The sequence below is a fragment of the Martes martes genome, assembly GCF_963455335.1.
Source record: "Martes martes genome assembly, chromosome: 6".
Lineage (NCBI taxonomy): Eukaryota > Metazoa > Chordata > Mammalia > Carnivora > Mustelidae > Martes > Martes martes.
The window spans coordinates 91,308,572-91,330,777 of record NC_137893.1 but is presented as its reverse complement, the minus strand read 5'-3'; the positions used below and the strand labels follow the sequence as shown (position 1 = coordinate 91,330,777).

The following is a 22,206-nucleotide window of genomic DNA, read 5'->3' as shown; positions in this document are numbered from 1 at the left end:
AAGATTTTCAAGAGCTCTGGGACATTATTATTTTACTGCATATTTTTAACATAATGGATTTTTTTTTTTAGTTAGAAGAAAAGGAAAATTGATTCAATATGGGAAAATATGAAAGAAAAGATCCCTAAGAGTGAAATACACAAATCCACTTTTCTTTGCTTAAGCAACAGGATAATGACCATGTTAAATATTGGTATGCTTTACGTATTACACTTAATAACAAAACAAATAGGTAATCACAAATTGTGTGAGTCTTCTAGGAGGCTTAGAACTTGGCCTAAAACCGAAATGCTCACAGAATGTGGTGACAACTTTTCCTGTTATGGCTGAACTCTATTTTAATGGCTAAATATATTGGTTTTTTTCTACTATTCACTCTACCAAATCAAATGCCTAATGTTTTTCTGAGGAAAAGAAAAGAGAGAGGGAGTACTGTATTTGATTTTATATCAATCAAAAGTATAATTATATGTCAGAGGGTTTTAAAGAAAATAGATCTCTGAAGCTAAAAAGTTTCCCTTGGAGATTCTCAACTGTGTTTATCTAAAAGAAAACCAAAAGAATCAAGAAATTTTTACACATTTCATCTGTACCAAACCCAAGCAATGGAAAACATTTTAAGGGGTAGAGAGCACTCAAAAATCATTCTTTTAACTAGTTAGGAACAAGAACACATTAAAAGTTGTTTCCATACTACCCAATACAAAAGTTCCGTTCTGCAAAGAACAGTTTGTGATGAAACCTTAACAATTACATTTCTAGGTGTTTTTAAAATATACAGTTTACCAATTCAAGAAACTTAAGGGAGAAGAGGGAAGTAATTTTGTGTCCTAACATTTCAGAACAGAGAAAGAAGTTCCTTTATTTAGCACACCTCACTAGAACTAGCATTTAAATCACATGATACATAGCTTGTACAGAATAAGGTAAAAGGATACTTAACCCTAGAAACTACTGAAATTTTGTATGAGACTCCTTATGACTAAATCTGTGAATTACTCTAAAAGAGCAGCAATACAGAATTAGCTCAGACCCTTAAAATTGTTTTTGTGGTCTTATTGTATGGAAATTAAAATTGCCTTTGACATTTCCGTGGACAGAAGTCTAATTTTAACCAGTCAATTACTCTTACAGACCAATATCATTTGGCACACTGTACTTGCAGCAAAATTGAAATATAATTCTTTCTCAAGATAAAATCTGATCAAATCTTTATTTGGAATAAAAAGATGTAAGGGAGCAATTGTAAAAAGGGAAAATTGTATTCCTATGGTAGTTATCTAGAGATAACATCAAATAAACTACTAAAAAGTTCCACAAATGCTACAGTTAATTTTTAGCATTTATCCTCGAATTTAGGAAAACCCAACTGAATTGTAGAGAAAAAAATAAATGCAATATAAAATACCATTTTAAGTTTTTAAAAATATATGTCAAAGAATAAGTTGATGGAAATTATTTCAATGTAAGCCAGGAATTTACGTGCCATATAACAAGCTGGCTTAAGAACATCTAACAATGGATGTTCTGAAATTTTGAAGAGACAAACAGCAATGCCAAATGGGAGAATATAATGAAAGATATCTTAACCATATATTTTTCCAAATAGAAGTTTTTCTTAAAATTTTTTAAATATTTATTTTCCACCTAAAATTGTGTTTCAATTACCTTTTAAATATTCAGTTCTAAAATTTTTAACTTTAATTTTTATTGCACTTACAGGCATAACACAAAAATGTATCTGTCCTCACACAACCTGAAATCTACTGTGATTTACATAATTTTGCATAACAATTCACAGTAGATTCAATAAGGTTTTAATAGGTTCAATAATCTGTTTTTCTTTGTTGGGGTATAATTACATTCAAAAAGACAAAAACATAAAACCTGATCATTACATACTAGGAAAACACAACTTACTAATGTCAAATATTTATTAGTTGCATACTTGTTTTGGAAGAGGAAAATGGCCAGTGATGTCGAAAAAATTATTTTCAAATAGAAATTGCTCCATCATTTTGAAACCCTACTCATGAGAAATACTGAAAGGTATCATCAAACATGCAGAATTAACTACGAGTAATAGATCGTATGTCTAAAAATGTGCTTTCTTTCTTTAACATTGCCAGAAAAACATATGATACTGGCAAATAGACAGTCCGGTGTTCTCTAACTTAAAACAGCACAATAGCCTTGCACCACTTTTAGTTTTAAAATATACATCTGGACTTAAAATTTCTGCATAGTGTTTCAGCTCAAAGCTATTTAAAGCAACTGAGTTATAAGCCCTGAACACCAGGATTCATGGTGGAAATGCTGACAGACCCCTGACTCTAAGGGTGCTACTGGATGCCAGGCTGACATGTGCTCTCCCTATTTCTACCAGACCATTAACTAATGAACTGAATTTGCAAATTGCTTTTTGCTTTCTTTGTCACAAGAATTATTTAAGACAGAAAGAGCATGGGGATTCTCTAATAGTATCCCTTAACTATTTTAAGCTTTCAGTAAGATACACCTGAAAGAAATGTTAAAAATATTTATTTCCATTTCCTTGACACCTGGAAGGACAGAACACTACAAGCCTGCAGAACTTTGTTAAAAATATAATACCAATAAACAACTTGGCATATTTTAAAACATACTAGTTGTTTTTGTGTTTTTACATGCCAAGTATAAACAAATTATAAGTATTCTTGTATAATCCCAAAACAAGATCAGACGAACAACACTAATACGTTGCTTATGTCTTAAATATAATACATTGTCAATATCATCGTGAAGCATTATTTTAAATTAACACATCAAAACACCACGTATTAATCACTTCTGTTGCTCTTCAATGCTGAGTTTAGGGTCACAGACATAAAATATGGGTTCAATAAATACTGTATTGATTTGAATCCCAGATTTCTCAACAATTAAGTTCTGTGTGTTTGTGTTTTTAAATATATTTACCCACATATTATCTACCCAACAACACTGTAACTTACTTTGTACATGGCTCTAAATATGATAGCCAAATTGTGGTCACCACTTCTAACACTGAGACTTCTTCACATTATTTCTCCACTGCATATGTATTTGATTATGTTACAAGGGTGTAGAAAGTCTACTGATCTCAGGCTTTTATCTCAAAAGAAAGGTAAAGAGAGATTGTTTTTACTAACATTCAGGTGAAAACAATAAAAAATGTTGTCAAAATCTAGATGTTCCACATCTCTACACATCTTTTTCAGCAGAGACAAACCTTATACACTGAGGGGATCTCAGCTATCACCATCTGTCTGAATTTTCTTAAATACAGGTATGGGGGTGGGAGGACATAGCAAATCAAGTCTTAAATTAACTCAATTTCTTTTTTAATTAATATGAATTAAAATACTTAATCTAATATGGCCATGTATAATCTATGGTTTTGTTTACTGGTTAAAAGTAAAACTGCTCTATAATTAACAATAAGGATGGTAAATAGCAAAGAAAACAATTTATTTTCAAAATAATTTTAAAAGGGTGGTAATGAGAAAACCTAAAGATAACCAAAATATCTGAGAACAGCTCAAACACACTGCATTCTATCTTTGCACCAAAAAGTTCATTTCTATCTAAAGTACCAAGGCTCAAAATCAATTCAGCACCATAAATGAGGAGAATAGTTCAAGACAGTTATACCTTAAACAAGTCTAGCAGAGGAAACAGAATGTAGAATACCAAACATCTAAATGATATCTTTTAAAACGTAGGCACCTACCATTTTCTTTTCATATATCCTGACTTGGAATGCCTGACATGGCATTTTATGGACAAAATGCCTACGTATTTGTATTTGCTGTTTTCATCCAGGCTTTTTTTTTGTTTGTGTTTTGACGGTGGGGGGGTACAAATTTCCACTCTTCGCTTAAGGCGAATTAGAACATTCTGGGCCCAGGGACGATGAACGTCGTAAAAGATAGCTCTTGTGTGGAAATTCGAATTTCTAGAATTCACATACATTCTAAGCTTTTCCTATTTCAAGGAGGAAAACGTTAACCTACAAAATGGGTGGTTTATAAAAGGAGAAATAGGACGGTTAAACACACACACACACACACACACACACTTCTTGAACCAACTGCAAAATGAAACCTGCCCCAGAATGCAACATCCCCTTTCCTGAACAATTCATTCTGATTTCTGTTCTGATACAAGACCCAGCTAGATAACCAGCTCTAATTGACCTGGACTCCTCTTTCTTTCCACCCCACCCACACACGGAATCTGAATTGGTGCGTTGGGGGGGGGGGGGTGTGATCCACAACTAGGAACTGCCAGTGGCCTGTAGGAGCTTGGCCCCGGGGTCCACAGTGGAGGAACTGGCAGGATTCCTCCCTCCTCCTCCTACCTCGCCAGGCCTCGCTTAGCCTGCTCTCCACAGATTCAAGAACCCAGAGAACCCAGGCCCACCTTCACCAGTTCAGAGGCCAGACAGGGCCGGAAGCGTCTTCCCGGGAATGCTCTTCTCCCTGTCTGGCTCACCGCCCCCTCCATCCCTGGCGTCTAGTCCCGCGAGTGTGGACTGCCCGGGAACCTGTTTCCCCATCAGCCCAGTGCCTGGGGGCTCCCAGTCTCCCCCTGGCGAGGGCCGCCCCGGGAAACCCAGACCGCGCTGTGGAGAGGCATCCGGCTACTGCGAGAGGCTTCAGACCCTGCACCCGCAACCTGCCGGGCGGCTGCCTGCGGCTCCCGCGGCCGACACCCGCCCTCCAACTAACGGGCCCGGCGGGTGAGCGGAGGAGGCCGCGGTGCGCGGGGAGCGCTCTCAGGCCTCGGGGGTCGCTCCTCCGCGCCCAGGCCACCGGCCGGAGCCTCCCACGACCTTTCAGAAGCAGGAGGGCCCTTGGGGACTCAAGTCCTTCACAAGTACCAATAAGAGAAATCCTCAAACTTTCACCTCCTTTTTCAAGGCGGGCGAGCCAAAGGCATTTCACAGGTTTCCACTATCCCTCCCAGGTGGGGTGAGGCGGGGAGCTGGGTCCCGGCTCCAGGAGGCGGCCCGAGCCCCCGCCCCCTCCACTAGCCACCTCCCGGCACTCGAGGGTCCAGCGCCCGGGGCTCCGGGACTCCCCCGTCTCTGGGCGCACGGCGACCCTGGCGGCCCCGCCTTCCTCCCGGTAACGGCAACAGGCGCAGGTCTGCGAGCCAAGCGGACGCCCCCGTGCTGTCTCCCCCTCACCGCTCCCAGAGTCCCTAGGTCTGCCCGAGACCCTCTTGGACACGGGTCATGCAGCCCACGCTCCGCAGCCGGCACCCCGCGCCCCGCCCCGGACGCTAACGCCCGGCGCCGGCACCCCACGAACACTGGCCCCAGAGCCCGAGCCCGGGAGGGGCCGGGGCCGCCGAGGCTCAGGCGGGTTAGAGAAGGGGGCGCCAAGCTGGGCAGAGGGGGGTCCGACTGGAGCGGAGAGGGTAGGAGCGCGCGGGACCCCGGGGAGGGGTGACGCCGGCAGCCAGCGCCGCTGGGCGGGTGGGTATGCCCAGCCGGGAGAATGCGGGAGTCCCGGGGGAGAAGGCCGGGGCTCCTCACCCCGGGGGGATGGGGGCGGGGTGGAATAAGCCGGGGTGGCGGCGCCCAGAGTGGGCACCGAGGGGCTTCTAGGGGGAGGGGAGACCGCTCAGAGGAGTGGGTTAGAACGCTGGTCGGGAGGCTTGAGGGGTAATGAAGGGATAAAGGGGTCAGGGACTGAGGCGGTTGACTGCAGGCACAGGTGGGAGAGGGGATCTTCGCGGGGTCACCGCGTCCCGAGCCCGCCGAGGGATCCGGAGGAAAAGGGTCAGTCGGGGGGGGGGGGGGCTCGGGTCAGAGCCACCAAGGTAGGAGGCCTCAGAGGCCGTCGGGGCCCCGGCCCCCGCGGGCAAGGAGACGCCGGCGGGCAGATCCCGCGGCGCCCGGCCGGGGGCGGGGGGACGGCCGCAGCTTCTTACCTTGAAGGCCACGGGCAGGGTCTTGTTGCAGCGCCAGTGCGAGGGCAGCACAGAGCACAGGAAGTTGGGGCTGTCGGTGCGGACCAGCTCGGCCGGGTGGTCAGCGATGATCTCTACCATGGTGCGGTTGTCGTGGGGCGGCCGCAACCGGGGCACCGCGGCCGCCGCTGCCGCCGCCGCCGCCGCTGCCGCCGCCGCCGCCGCCTCCTGCTGCTGTTGCTGCTGCTGCTGCTGCTGCTGCTGCTGCTGTTGCTGCTGCTGCTGCTGTTGCGCAGCCACCACCGGGCTCACGTCGCTCATCTTGCCGGGCTGCAGGCTGCTGGAGGGAGGGCTGAAGCGCCGGCTGGTGCTCGGATCTACGGGAATACGCATCACAACAGCCACAAGTTAGCGAAGTGGCCGGGGGAGGGGGAGGAGGGTGGAAATGAGGGGCGAGGAGGAGGAAATTGGGGGGGTGGAGGCGAGACGGGGGGAAAGGGGATGGAGGTGATGGGGCCGAGAAGGTGAGAAATCAAGTTCGGTGAAGTCGACTGCCGGGAGGAGTCTGACGGGGGCCGGCGCTGACGATGCGGAGCAGTCGGGTTGGCGGGTTGGGAGACCCGGGAGGCACAGATCTTGCCGGAGCCTTTGGAACGCTGGCGGTGGCAGCGGAGAACCGGCGCGGAGATGTGTGTGTCCTGGGGAGGCAGGGGGCTTCAGTTCGCAGCTTGGAGTGGGGTCCCTTGGGGCACCGCGTTCTGGGTGCGCTGGCGCCCCCTCCCAGGTCGAGTCCCGCGATGGCTCCGAGTGGGTTCAGCAGTCCAGCCCCGCGGCCAGCATAGCCGCGCGGGGCCCGCCACCGCCGCGCCGCGCGCGCAGCAACCCAGATGCAGGCGTCCGCGCCACCGCCCGCCCTCCCGCGCTGCTGCCGCCGCCGCCGCCTCCTCCTCCTCCGCGGCGGCCTCCGCTCCCCCCGCGCCGGCCGCACGCTCAGATTGCTCCCGCGGCGACTGCCAGCCCGGCTCCCCGGCTCCGCTCCTTCCTTTCCTTTCTCCTCTTCTGGCCTTCTCACAGCCACCTCCTTGCATCCAGTCCCTCCAGCTTTTTGCAAAGCTTCCCTGACCCTCGCGCGTCGAGGTGCCAGGAGGTAAGTCGCGGGCAGCGGATCTCGGGGCAACGGATCTCGAGCCTGCGAATCGCAGCCGCTGCCGCCGCCCGCCGGCCAAGAGCAGGAGCCCCCGGACGCAGCGCGCAGCTTCCGAAGCCGGAGAGGCGGCCCGGGTCGAGGGGAATCTCGCCTGATCGCGTCCTCTCGCTTCTCCCCCGACCCAGGACAAGGAACCCCCTCTTGGTCGCACGAGGTTGAAGCTGAGACGCCAGAGAGCCGCGGGCTGAACTGACTGTCGTTATTTTTCGTTGTAACTTCAGGAGAGGAGGAAGGAAAGTTCTTGAGCGTCTGTGCTGACTTCTCGGCACTCTTCCCCCTTCCCCCACCCCACCCCCCACCTCTGCCGGAGCGGCTCCCAGGGAAAAAATGATTTTGCAGGGTTTGGGTGCTTTTTTGTCTTAAGTGACACCAAAAAATGGAGTGAAGGGGACACTTGCTAAATAGTTTTTAGAACCTCAAATGGGTGGCTGGACACCTTTTCTATACTCAAACTTGTCGTTCCTAGAGAACAAGGATGAGCTGCTGCTTTTTTTTTTTTTTAAGGACTGGTAAACTGTCAGTTGGATGATTAAAATAAGTTGCAAAAACCTTGCTGAAGAAAAACCCCAGCAGTTTTCCATGACTTTAAGTATTTTATTAAGTGTATTCTGCATCTTAAACTAAGTCTAATATCTTAACTTTCTTCCCCACCACTCCCAGGGGAAAAAATAAAAATACAAAATAAAATATCCAGAATGCTTCATTGGCTATTTATTTGTGTATTTATTTCCCAATGTGGGTTAAGAAAGCAACTTTGGATCCCCCAAAAAGTTGTGGTCGAGAGGATGAAGGAGCGCGGGAAAAAAGCGGCAGTTTTACCTAAAATGTGGTTTTTGGAGGCTGGGATTTCTAATGATTAGGTTTTTGTGGTTTATATAGACACGACTCTGGCTAAGGCGATCATTACGCTGATGAGAGTCAGAAGCACGTGGGTGTCTCAGACCAGCCTCAAACTCGGAACCTTCAAAACAAATAAAACAATGTGCGGCGCCCGCAGAAGCCGGGAAATCCGCTTGAGGCTTTGCACCCCCAAAAAGGGGACACAGGGCCCTTTTCCCTTCTTGTTGTGTACTGCTACGTTCCTTGCTTACCGTCAAACTCCTTTAAACCTCTCAAAGCTTGAAAACATGTTTACAAAAACAGAGTTGCCAAAGCTTCAAAGATTCATAATAGGGTAGCTGACACCATAATAAGTGATTTTATAAAATAAATGAAAAAGTTATAACGCTTCGCCCTCGGAGTATTAAGGAATAAAGATAGTTGAGTCATCACTCATTCCCCCGCCCCCTATCTTATTTAAAGCAATTCACGTGCCCATTAATTGGCGTTTTTACTGCTCACTCAGCGCAAATGCCTCTGTCACCCTGGTAGCGACCTGCCACGACCCTCCCTGCGGGTTTTTAAAGCCTTGTTTCCACTCGCTGAGTCGGCGCACGGGGTCTGCGCCTTTGAAGGGGCCTGGAAGGGCTTCGAGGGCTTGGGGGCGCGGAAGAGGGGACCCGGTGCCAGTTATGGACTCTGGAGCCCATTTCCAGCGCACGGTGAACGTGGAGGGCTGTAGTAATGTGACTGTGACACGAGGATTGCCTCTTAAAGAGAGGCGCGGGCGGCAGAGGGGCCTCCAACTGCTGGAGCGGACATGAGGGGCCAAGGTGCTTAAGCGTGCGCCCTCGTGGGGGTCACGACGGGCACGGGGGACCTTGCTCTGTCCTTCCTCTCTGGGGCTTCGTTTTCACCTTCTCCTCCATTCGCTCCTCCCCGTCTCCCTCGTGCGTCTTACCCTTTCCCAGTTTTCTTTCCACGTTCCCGCCTTTCCCCCAAATCCCCCCACAGACGCGCGCCTCCTCGCTGCGCCCTTCCCGCCTCCCCGACCTCCCCAAGGCAGCTTGCCACCCTGGGTGCCCCATTCTGCCTCATCCGCGACGACACCCCCTCCCCAGCCTGCTCCTCGCCCCCGGCCTACTGGCCTCCGGACCCCAGCACCCAGGGGTTATGAGGGAGCCCACTTATCGCAACGAACTGGCTGCGCAGCGAGGAACTGAGCTATCTCCTGCGCGTGCGATTTTTAATTATCTTTTCGGTCACAGGGGAGAGCTCTAACCCCGGGCACCGGCGCGCAGCCTGCGCGCATAGGGTCGAGTCTTCCCCAGCCGCAAGCGGCCGTAAGCCCTCCAAAAAAAAGAGAGAGCGAGACCACACTGCATTCATTACTCTCCTGCCTTACACACCCACTCAGATACATTCGGATACACGCTCTCGCACGGCCACACGCTGGCACTCAGGGACACACACACACACAACCAGGCTTGCTTGCTTTATTTTGGTTCGGTTTGGTTTGGTTTGGTTGCCTTTTCGCGGGGCCGTTTTATTTGGGGTGTGTTGTACCACTGTCTAGCAAAGATCTCTCACTTGTTTCTTGTTTGGATTTTAAACGTGTAGAGGCTACAAAGGAGGGGGAAAGTTATAGGAACGGGATCGTTTCTGTGTTCAAAGGGAGACAAGGGTTCTGTGACCATAGTAGGTGATATGCTGTCTTCTCTGGGGCTGTCCTCCTCCTCCCAGGAAGTCCACCAAATAGGGAACTCCCAGAAAATTTGAAGACGCTAAGTCAATATTTCAAATATAGGCGACCAGATGGGCTTTTTCAAAGAAGAAATTCTAGGGCACTTTGAATTTAAGTAATCCTGTTGGGGAATTTTCCTTTCTTTCTCCATCTCTGTTCTGTCCTGTCTTTGTTTTCCTTGGAGGCTAGTGAAATATGCAGGCCTCGGTGGTTGGGTGCCTTGACTGGGGATTTTAAGGGCGATTTAATCAATGGTGAATTCTTTATTTTAATTAATCACGTCCGGTGATTTAGCTTTTATAGCCTTCCTTGGGCATCTTCCCTTCATTTTACATTTCAGTTGAACTAATATAAGCAGCTCTTGGAAGTTCCTGGTCTTGGATCCCTTAAAATATCCTACAGTTATTTATAATGTGGAAATGAAATTTTCCACTGAATACCCTAACATCGGTTCAGGTATCTGGCACAGCAGATTTTCAGTCTCCTTTCAAAAATACCCTCTTGCTGAGCATTCACACTTTCAGCTGGACGGCACTGAGCCTGGAACTGATGATGTCTTGGCTCAGAGCATTTTATTTAAAGGAAGAAAACATTTTTACAGACCCCTAAACCAAACCACTCCTGGTAATAGTAGGCACATAGGAAAACCAGGAGATTTTTCATCTGTGTATTTTCTGCTATAGTTTGCATGATCTCACTCTTGGGTTTAGATTTTCTTCTACCCCAAAATGTTCAGAAAAAAAATCTCTCGCTCACTAGATTTCCATTCTTGTTCAGAAATATTCATCTTTTCTGCTGTATGTTATAACATGTAAAAGAACATACTTTTTTTTCTTTCTGAACACGTGACTACTCCAGAAGATACAGGCATATTTTTCCCCTTCATCTCCTTTAATATTTAATATAACTCTTTAGTAACAAGACCCACCAATTCTGACTTTCCAGACACAGAAAATGGGATATAAAACAGTCAAGTTACTTATCTAGTCAAAGAACTGAATGCCCCAAACCAGGAACATAACCCTTACTTCTTTCATTCAGGTTTTATCTTATAAGCCCTATATGTTATTTTATACATACTTTTTCTTGATGAAAAGTAAAAAAAAAAAAGTCACTGTAAAACCTTAAAATGGTTTTCAATGGGCCGTCTAATAAAGTGGAACAAACTTTCAGATGTGTACTAGAAAATCATGGACATACTATTGATCCATAAATTTTTAACTGCATTCTGTGGGAAAACTTTATAAACAGAACCATCTTTAGGGAGTTTTCCTTTGGACCCTGATTGAGTGAACGCTCCCTGGCCCTTGAAGAAGCACCACTGGACTAGACCAGGAATGGCCTTACTGCAGCCCATGGGCCAAATCTGGCCTGACGTCTAGTTTTGTATAACCCACAGTTATGACCAATTTTTGCATTTTTAAATAATTGGAAAAAACTAAAGGAAGAATAACATTGCATAAAAATGATATGAAATTCAAGTTTCAGGGTCCGCAGATAAAGTTGTATTGGGACACAACTATATTCATCTGGTTTTATATTTGTTTGTAGCTGTCCTCACCAAAAACAGCAGAGTTACGTAGCTGTGATGAAGATTGTATGGCCTGCAAAGCCTAAAATGTTTAATATTTGTTTTTTTGCAGAGAAAGTTCACCAATCCTAAAATGAAAGGGATGCAGGACCCTGGTGGGAAGGAACAGCAGAAGGGAGTAGACATTAAAGAAGGCATTGGATAAAAACAAACAACAAACAAACAAATAAATAAAAAGAGGGCATCGGGATGGAGCATGTGTAAGGTCCAGATTAGTTTCTTTTTTTAAGTGAAAAAAATTCTTTTCTGTATAAAATACTAATCAATTAGACTATTTTTCCACTTAATAATTTCACATGTACCAAAGCAGAGAAAAGAATGAGGAGTTGGTGCTTTTCCATGAGCCCCTTAAGAACCATTGTTTATACCTGTCTCTAGACCAGTATCTTCTATTGCCCTTCAGCGTGGGAGCCCATTAACTGAATAGATGAGAAAAGAGTAAAGGAACTTTCATGGAATGTGAACATGAAAAAAATCAGTGAAGACTTTAATAGGTTTATTCTATCCATTTTACACAAGAAACATAAACGAGCTTACCAAGAATTTTCTGGTATATAATATTTACATAAATCCTATATATACTTTTAAAACAGTTAACTTAATAATTTAAGTGATCCCAAAGCTTTTGGACATATTTTTCCATTTCAATTTTTTATAGTTAAATTCTATATGATCTCTCCTAAGCTCATTAAAATTTTCCCTTTGTCAGTGGACCTCTAATAATTTGAATGGCTATAACAACAGATGAAATGTTTGTAGTGGAGAGCTTAGCATCAGAAGTGTTTCCTGGTTGTTCTAGTTAGCCCTCCCACAGGTCATTTTCAGGTGTTGTCACAAAAAAGGCTGACACTCGCCACGTGATCTTTCAGAAACACATTTATGGAGCATCTGCCTAATTGCTTTTCAGGAATGGCACTGACTAGAGCATACACTTTGTCTGATTAAAATACCAACCTACTGAGGTGCCTGGGTGGCTCAGTGGGTTAAAGCCTCTGCCTTCGGTTCAGGTCATGATCCCAGGGATCTGGGATTGAGTCTGCCTTCGGCTCCGGTCATGATCCCAGGAATCTGGGCATCAGGATCTCTGCTCAGTGGGGAACCTGCTTCCTCCTTTCTCTCTGCCTGCCTTTCTGCCTACTTGTGAACTCACTCTCTGTCAAATAAATAAATAAAATCTTAAAAAAAAATTATTAAAAAAATACCAACCTACTAAATGGTATCCTATTTACTTAAAGAGACCAACATAATTTCTAAAAAGTGTCTAACTTGTTACCCCAGAGTCAAGAAAAATAAAACTAATTTTCCCAAGTCTGCCCTTTGGTATTTTGGAGTTGGCGATTGTCCTGTGGCAGCAGCAGAAGTAATGGAATAGTCTATGTGAAAGTTTACAGCATTCTGTGATGAAACACCTAAGAACACCCTAAAATTAATGGTTCTGTAGTATTGTAGCCACTCTTTTTTGATGTATGTGCATTACCTCCGAGGCACCAAGGAATATTGCTGTCCACTTTTATTCCCACTGCCCAGATTCCTAAAATTTCACTTTATGCTTTGGGATGGTCTGAACCATCTGTTCCCTCACCATACCCTGCCATCAGGGTGAGAAATGCAAATTGTAACATTCCCAGTCCATCTTACAAAGTACAAGAATCATTTCTGCAGTGTGAGGAATTCAAATTAAAAACTAGAGAGGTACAGGGGCACCTGGGTGGCTCAGTCGGTTAAGCACCTGACTTTTAATTTCAGCTTAGCTCATGATCTCAGGGTCATGCAATCGAGCCCTTCATCGGGGTCTGTGCTGGGTGTGGAGCCTGCTTACGATTCTCTCCCTCTCTTTCTGCCCATCCCCACCCCCACCCTGAACTCTCTCCCTCTTTCTTTCTGTCTCTCTAAAAAACAAAACAAAACAAGAAAACTAGAAAGGTAGGAAAAATAGAAGAGGAAAAAACAAACAACAGCAACAAGAGTCCAGCTTGGTTCCATTAGCAGCAGTCTTTAGGTGAGATTGGGTTTAAGTTATTATCCCAAGTGTGGTGTTCCTCAGGATTTCATAGTCAGAAAGCACTTTCTTCTTACCCTCTAGCCATGATCAAGTTCTATGTATAATGATTCTTTTTTCTTTTTTGATGTCAAATGATTCCCCTGAATTATCTGTTTTGGGGGGAGAGATCTGTTCTTCAATCACATTCCCGTATGTCACCGTTTTTCTTAAGGATTATTTTTCTTCCCTTGATGTGCCATTATCAACTTATTGCCTCTCAGGTCCAAATTCATCCTTTTTTACCTGCTCTGTGAAAATGGATCTGGGCCTTTTAACTGTCTCTCTTACCCGCTTCCAATTCTACTTTAGAAGAACCATCTCCAATTTTACTTAAATAAAATATGCTGCGAACTTAATGCACTTAGAGCATTATTATCTTTCATTTGTGTATGTGTATTTCTGGTGTTAAGTTACTTATATTCTTGTAATAAACCAAATGGATTCCATTATCTAATCTTTATAGGAATTTTATGAGACAATCTCTATTTGTGCCACTAAAAAAGTAAATTTTCACCAAAGTAAAAAAATATATACCCCCCCCAGTCCCAATAAAAGCTTCTTTGGCCAGCTTTCTTTCCTCTGTTGATACAGTTCTTTTTCTGATACTTCACATCTTTACCCAGAGAATTTTTTTTTTTCTACACCCTGAGTAAAACCTCTACAGTTTTCAATTACCAGGCGTGAGAATTAACCATGACATGTTGATTCTCAGGTGTTCTGAAATAGGGATTTTTCACATGCCTTAAAATTAAATGCCTTCCTTAACTCTTCTTAGCAAGTCTTAATTGGGATTTTGACCTCAACATTTAGTCCAGGTTTATATGTACATGGCTAATCAACAAATCTAAAATCCTATTGGGTGACACTATTCTCATTATCATCAAGTAAGAAAGAAACTGATTAAATGTTCCAGGTCTTCATCTGATTTGCTTATTTTGTTTATTTATTTATTTATTTGAGAGACAGTACAGAGGGAGAGGGAGAAGCAGACTCCTCGCTGAGCAGAGAGCCTGCTGTGGGACTCAATTCCAGGACCTTGAGATCATGATCTGAGCCAAAGGCAGACACTTCACCAATAGAGCCCCCAGGCACTCTGATTTGCTTAGTTTAAAGCTTAGTCTTCTCCAAGATTGCCGGAAATGTGGGTTACATCTATTTTTTTTCATTGACCTTAGACTTTTTTCCATTTTGAACTTCCTTTGCTGCTATTTATCCTTATTGAGGGATATTATTACGGTATGTCCATAACTGCAGAAATGGAAACTACTGGAGGTGTTACAACTTATTATATATCACCATTCAAGATTTAATTTAATTTAATTTAATTTAAGTTCATGCTGATAGTATTGGTTCATACAAAAATGAATGTCTCTTCACATGAAAAGATGCTCAACACCCCTCATCATCAGGGGAATACAAATCAAATCCATGATGAGATACTACCTCACACCTGTCAGAATGGCTAAAATCCACAACAGAAGAAACAACTGATATTCGCAAGGATGCAGAGAAAGAGGAACCTTCTTACACTGACAGTGGGAATGCAAGGGGTGCAGCCACTCTGGAAAACAGTATGAAGTTTCCTCAGAAAGTTAAAAATAGAGCTACCCTATGACCCAGCAATTGCAAAACTGAGTATTTACCCAAAGATACAAAAATACTGATTTGAAGGGACATGTGCACCCCAGTGTTCATAGCAGCATTATCAACAAAAGCCAAATTATTAAAAGAGCCCAGACGTCCATCGACTGATGAATGGATAAAGAAGATGTGGTATATACATACAATGGAATATTACTCAGCCATAAAAAAGAACGAAATTTTGCCCTTTGAAATGATGTGGATGGAACTAGAGTGTATATGCTAAATAAAGTAAGTCTGAGAACTAGAGTGTATATGCTAAATAAAGTAAGTCTGAGAAAGACAAATATCATATGATTTCATTCATATGTGGAATTTAAGAAACAGAACAGGTGAACATAGGGAAATAGAGAGAGAGGGAGAGAGAGAGGCAAACCGTAAAATTCTTAACTATGGAGAATAAACTGAAGGTTGCTGGAGGGAAGGTGGGTGGGTGGATGGGCTAAATGGGTCATGGGTATTGTAGATGACGAGCACTGGGTGTCATATGTAAGTGCTGAATCACTAAATTCTGCTCCTGAAACTACTATTATATTATATGTTCACTGAACGGAATTTAAATTTGTCTATTTAAAATAAATAAATAAATAAATGCCCTTTTCCAACATATCTGTGATAAAACTTGAACTGTGAAAACTAGAGTAATAAGGAGAGAATTACTAGAAGTATGATCCATAGGAACCACAACTCATAGTTAACCTTGAAAATTGAAAGTCTTAAGTGTTCCGATTTTTAACTTTGTTTTGCAAGCATCTACAAACTCAATCACAATTCCTTCTAGGCAGAGATCTGGCAAAAGCGTTTCAGTTCAAAGCCAAACATTCTAAAGAATATTTCTTATTGTCGGTGTTGAAAATTATAAAACTAGAAGAAAAATAGTTGGAAAGTAGCGTTGCACTTATCACTGAAGAAAGGGGGAGGCATATATCTAAATAAAGTCTAAACAACTTATGAGTAATTGCCATTAGACATGTGTGAAAAGGAAAATTAGTTTTAATTCACTCACTTTATCCTTGAAATTGTTGTATTATGTGAAAAACCTACATGGCCCTGATCGTTTTAATGAAGTGCTCAATTTTCTGAACTTCTCAGTTGGAGAGTTTGCAATTTGGAGCTACTGAAAGAAAAAACTTTCAGAAAGTTTATATTGGATTGGAGATTGGTTTCTTCCCTTTGAACTCCTTTCCAGGAGCAGAGCAACAGGACCATATTTGAACTATATTTCTTCTCAGCACATCTTAGAAGAAAGGGTAGAGCTGCAAAATGGAACTGCACTGGGACATCTTTTAAACTAACTCCCTATAAAACTTTGAACAAGGGCTCCAGACCAACATGTCCTACAGCCTCGCAGAAATATCCACCTGAAGATTTATTCCGTAAATCCCTCAAGGTCAAAATATCCAATATACTCAGGTCATTGTTTCAAACAGAAAAGGAGGCAAAGGACAACATTTACTTTCCCAAGGCCCACGGTCCACAGCGCTTATTTTTACTCTGTCCTAGGCAATAGTATCACTGTACACAGGATTGTGAGTTCCGTAATGGTAGGTACTATGTCTGTCGGGTTCACGGTTAAGGTGGAGCCACACTACCGAAGAAATCCAGGAAACACCACCCCTACTATATACCATGTGTACACAATGCAAACAGAGTCCCCTGGAGTGGTATGATATGGTAGCTCTAGCTAGCCCCCACAGTTAGCATAAGGTCTAACATATGGTATGTGATATATATTTATCACATGGATGATAAAATAATACACACACACACACACACACAAACACACACATATATGTATGTTGCTTGAATGAATTTATATAATCATTGGTCGCTTGAATGAATATATATATATATATATATATATATATATATATATATATATATAAGTTGCTTGAATGAATGACTATTCCCCCCGAAGCAGAAACCCGGGTATTATGATAAATTAATCATCCCCATCATTTACCTCTCTTAGTCTATCACCTAATTCTATTGATGCTATTTCCTGAATATCATTGCTACCTATTTTCTTTCCTTCTCCAACACCACTGCCTTCATCCCGGGCTCTACCATCTTAAATCTCAAGTGCAATAGCTTTCTTCTTCTTCTTCTTCTTTTAAAAATTTATTTGAGAGAGAGCATGGGAACATGAGAGGGGAGAGGGTGAGAGACAGAAGCAGACTCCCCACTGAGCGGGGAGCCCAACATGGGACTTGATACCAAGATTCTGGGATCATGACCCAAGCCAACGGCAGTCGCCTAACCAACAGACCCACCCAGGTGCCCTCAACTGCAATAGCTTTCTAGCTCGTCTCCTTGCCTCCATTCATGCCCATCTCAACCCTAGTCCATCTGAGTTCTTTCTTTAGAATGCAACTTCAATCATGGCACTGCAATGCTTACAACTCTTCAGTGGTTTGTATCTTCTCTCATACAAGACCAACCCCTTCATGATCTGCCTTCTCAAGTTGCCATCTCTGAACCGCAAACACAGGGCTTAAAGGTGAAACCAAATTAGAAAACAAATGTATCTTATGAAAAAACCCATCCCACACATTTCCTAATATCTGTCCTCTCGAACTCAGCCACATTTTCCTCTCTCTCCCTCATGAGTACTATAGCAATTTGCATTTCCCTCCATTATTGCACTCATCACCTGAATTCTCTACTCACATCAATGTCTCCCAAACAGAGTGTAAGTACCCTCAGGGCAGAAATTGGTTTTATTCATTTTTTATCCTTAGCACTTAGCACAATGCCTAGAATACAGTAAGTTGACTATAACTATTTCTTAAAGTGACTTAATGAATACTTACTTAAAATTCTATTTAGACCTGAATTTTATGCCCTTTAAAATAAGAACTTTCCAAGTTATTAAATTCTATGGTTCTGCCTGAAATTATCAACTATTGACGAGAACGTGGAGCACTGGGAACTTTCTTGTTTTCTTAAGAATGCAAACTGGGGGGAAAGACTAGGGATAACAGTTTGGCAATATCTCGTAAAGTTGTCTGCATATGCTTTGTGACTTAACAGTTCTACATCTAAGTATCTACCCTAGCTGTAAAACACATAACAAGAGATAATATTATGTATGTTATATTGGAATAAAGAAGTGAGAGACTTGTTCTTGGAGGCAAGGAAGAGTAGCTCCAGCCACCGGAACCTACACTGTGTCCTGAATGCTCAAGGATCAAAATCTCTGCACTTGTGCTGTAGTGGTGGCCTTCAAACCTTGTGTGATGTGGTCTTCTGTATTATTTAAGAATATTTATTAAGGAGGGCACATGTTGTGATGAGCACTGGGTGTTATATGCAGCTAATGAATCATTGAACACTTCATCAAAACTTAGTGATGTATGATACAGTGTCTAACTGAGCTAATAAAAAAAAGAATATTTATTATGTCCTAGAAAATAAGAGAAACAAATAAGGATGATAAACGATACTAAATATAGAAAAGCTAGTAGCTTATGAGACATGTTAGACATGTGTGCTTAACATCCATTGGAAGGAATAGAAGGATGAAGAGCATCAAATATTCATGATGCACTAAGTATACATGAGGTACTCAATATTTATCAGATCTTAAATTGGTATCCCATTATTGACAGCATTTCTGACCCTTGTGTCCTCTGCCCAGTAAACTCTATGGCTACTCTTCAATCTAATAGGCAAGCTACAGTTATGGCCAGTTATATCCTAAAATAGATGTGTATTGGTTCTAAGCACCTTCCTTCTGCAGAGCACTCTTGCACAAACCTCAACGCGGGCTTATATCCACATCATCATCAGGGCAAGTTTGATACATCAGAGAAAGAGACAAGACCTATGAACTTTGCATAATTCAGAATCTAAGTAGTATACTCCTTCAACTCTGTTTGCACTCTGTCCTAAGTGTATTAATCTATACCATCTCTGTTCCCTTGCTTCCTCCTCTGTTTTCAATTAATTCAATAAACTGCATGATTCACGATCTCAGTGTGGTCTGTAAGCCTTTGTTTAGTGGCAAATAGCTTGTCTTAGTGTTCTTAGAGGCTACTCCAGCATCAAGATAATTTCCCACATAGTGCTGAGTTACATGTACCCTTACAGGATATGAAAACTTTCCAAGGGCACATGTAGTTTTAAGAATTTCCAAACCCTCAAAGTCATATACACTCCTTGCTAAAAGTGATCTCCGTGAGATCCTATTTCCTATCCTTTCCCTTTTCCCCTTCACAAAAGAAATGATACCTCCTGGCCACCTCCCCTTCCTATTGTGCTTTGCCCATGGTATAAAAAAATCTTGCTGTGGGGCGTGTGGGTGGCTCAGTCGATAAGTGGCTGCCTTTGGCTCAGGTCATGATCCCAGGGTCCTGGGATGGAACCTGGCATTGGGCTCCTTGCTCAGTGGGAAGCCTGCTTATCTCTCTCCCACTCCCTCTACTTGTGTTCCCTCTCTTGCATTCTCTCTCTGTGTCAAATAAATAAAATCTTAAAAAAAAAAAAAAATCTGGCTGCAACAGAGAACCTCCATTATCAAGATGGCAAAAGCACCACTTCACTCAACACCTTAAGAGACGCATTTCCCAAAAAAGTTTAACTCTCATGTTCAACAACTATTTATAAAAAAATTATAGTATATTTATATTGTTTTCAGCAAGTATATGCTATGGTGGTAATATTATAATTACTCAAACTAGAAAAAGTATTTTAACAGAAATTGTGAACCCAGAAAGCTTAACAATTTGCAATTTCACTTAATGTACCTATTTTTGCTTCCAAGAAATAGCCTAGCATGACTAATAGAAGAATTTAAAGCATAAAAATATATTATATTAAGACACTTTCTGTAGAGGAAGTGGAATAGAACTGAAATGAATGGAAACAATGTAAAACTTTTGACTGATGAGGCCTTACTCATGTATTTTATAACGGATGTAGGTGGTCTCAGATCACTATGGTTTTAGCTTCCACTAAATACATCTGAAAGAATGATATATAGGTTTTTTTACATGCCAATAATTACAATATGCTGAAAATGGCATCTTTGGCAACTATTTAAAGATAGAATGAAAAATGTTAGATATTTTATTAATCAAGTCCAATGGAAGAAAATAGAAACATTTCCAGGTATTGTTTTTTTTAACACAAGGAATTTAATAAACATATTTACAGCTATGGAAGAGTTAAGAAATCAACAGGGAATACAAAAGTATCCAGAGGTTAGCAACAAGTGGAGTAGCACTCATCCCAGGATTATAGAAACAAAAGGAGTGGTTTTTAGTACCAGAATTCAGAAAGCAGGACCATTTAGGAGCCAGAAGCATGATGGGACCACCCTGCAGATCTAGGAACCGCAGAGGGAAGAGTCATTTAGTGTAATATGGAGCCACAGAGGCCATACAGCAACTGCTGGAGAGAATGCCTGTGGCTGAAGGAGGGAAGAAATTCCATGGCTTCTCTCCTCCATCTGTCCTCTGATCTTCTACTAGTGTCTCCATTGACTGACCCTACCTGAGAGTCAATTGGCAAGGGAGACTGGAAAAACATTTCCCTGAAATATACAGCAGAAATGGTGGCAGGGGGTGGAGGTGGGGCAGGTAGAGGTGGGGAGGGAAGGAGACAAGTAACCAGCATAAATGTGTACCTAAAATTGGGTGAGTGACAGATGAAAGAATGAAGTTAGATCTCTCCCTCACATTACATACAAAAAATAACTCAAAATGGATCAAAAGCCTAAATGTAAAAGCTAAAATGATGAATTTCTTAGAAGAAAACACAGATATAAATCGTTGTGACCTTTTCGATTCAGGTGGTTTCTTAGGCAGTGGTTTTTTTTTAATATAACACCGAAAAGACAAGCAACCAAAGAAAAAATAATAAATTTGACTTAAACAAAACAAAAAACTTTTGTGCTTCAAACAACACTATTAAGAAAATGGAAAGATAACTCAAAAATGGGAGCAAATATTTGCAAATCCCATATCTGATAAGGGTCTAGAATCCAAAATGTATAAAGAACCCCTATAACTTAAAAAATGGGCCAAGATCTGCAGCTTAAAAATGGGCAAAGATCTGCATAGGCATTTCTCCAAAAAAGAAATGCAAATGGCCAAAAAGTCCATGAAAAGATGCTCAATGTCACTGGTCATTAGAGAAATGCAAATCAAAATTATGAGATAACCACTTCATACCCAATGGGATGGTTGGCTATCATTTTTAAAAATGGACAATAACAAGTGCTGGAGATGATGTGGAAAGACTGGAACTTTCATACCTTAGTGATGGGAATGTAAAATGGCATAGTCACCATGGAAAACAATTTGGCAGTTTCTTTAAAAAGTTAAACATCATACCATAGAGCACAGTAATGACACCCAAGGGAAAAGAAAACCTATGTTCACATAATAACCTGTATACAGATATTTGTATCATTCTTTATGGGAAATAATGTTGTATAAATCAAGCATGGTCATATTGCAGACGTCCGTGAAAGCTTCACAGAGCAGTTGAGAATATATGAAATAAGTAGAGGGATAATTTAATAAAAATTAAACTCTCAGTTACACACCAAGGATTTTTCTAAATAGTTCACATGCATAAACGCATCTACTCCAAACAATGCTTTTATGAAGTAGATAATTTAATATCCATGTTTTCAGATGAAGAAACTGTGAGGCATAGTATCTCACCAAATTTTGCACAGCAAGTAGATGGTCAAGCCAGATATAAACCCAGGCTACTGATTTGTAGCCTGTGCCAATTTCTTTGGTGAAGACGTTCCCATCACAGTTGACTTTAAGCTACCAACATGATGTCACCAAATACTGGGCTAAAAGAAGATATGTATAGTTGGCTGTAGTAAGCTCATAGGATCAACTCTAGTGCAAAATTGAACAAAGATTTATCTAGTGCTAATTGTATATAAGCAGTACATGCTAAAACAACAACAAAAAAAGTGCAAGCTCCAGTCCTTGCCCTTATGATAGTGACAGTATGAGTGGAGAGACAATATTTACAGTCATGAAATATTGAATAACACATATATGTAACTCCATAAGAGGAATGATAATTCACATTTAAGTACCAAAGAAGTGTTACACATATTTGTTTAGAGGTGGAAAAAATAGTACTAGCCTCAATGGACAGGTAAGATTTTATGGAGAAGTAATAAGTTATTAAATCATTGAAGATGATTAAATCATTGAAGAACTTGCATAGGTAGAGAGGAAACAAGAGCA

General features: G+C 42.3%; 1 protein-coding gene across 4 annotated transcripts in view; it reads right to left on the bottom strand.

The window, feature by feature from the left end:
• RUNX2 (RUNX family transcription factor 2) overlaps nt 1–22,206 on the bottom strand; it is a gene marked incomplete at both ends in the record, with an annotated part of 205,001 nt that overhangs the window by 110,690 nt on the left and 72,105 nt on the right. For 2 of the 4 annotated variants that reach the window (XM_080805739.1, XM_080805740.1), the window contains one exon: nt 5,962–6,317. In XM_080805739.1, coding sequence (XP_080661865.1) covers nt 5,962–6,317 — 356 coding nt within the window. Of the gene's footprint in view, nt 1–5,961; nt 6,334–22,206 lie in introns of those variants that run through there. The other 2 variants (XM_080805741.1, XM_080805742.1) reach the window with 1 other exon arrangement.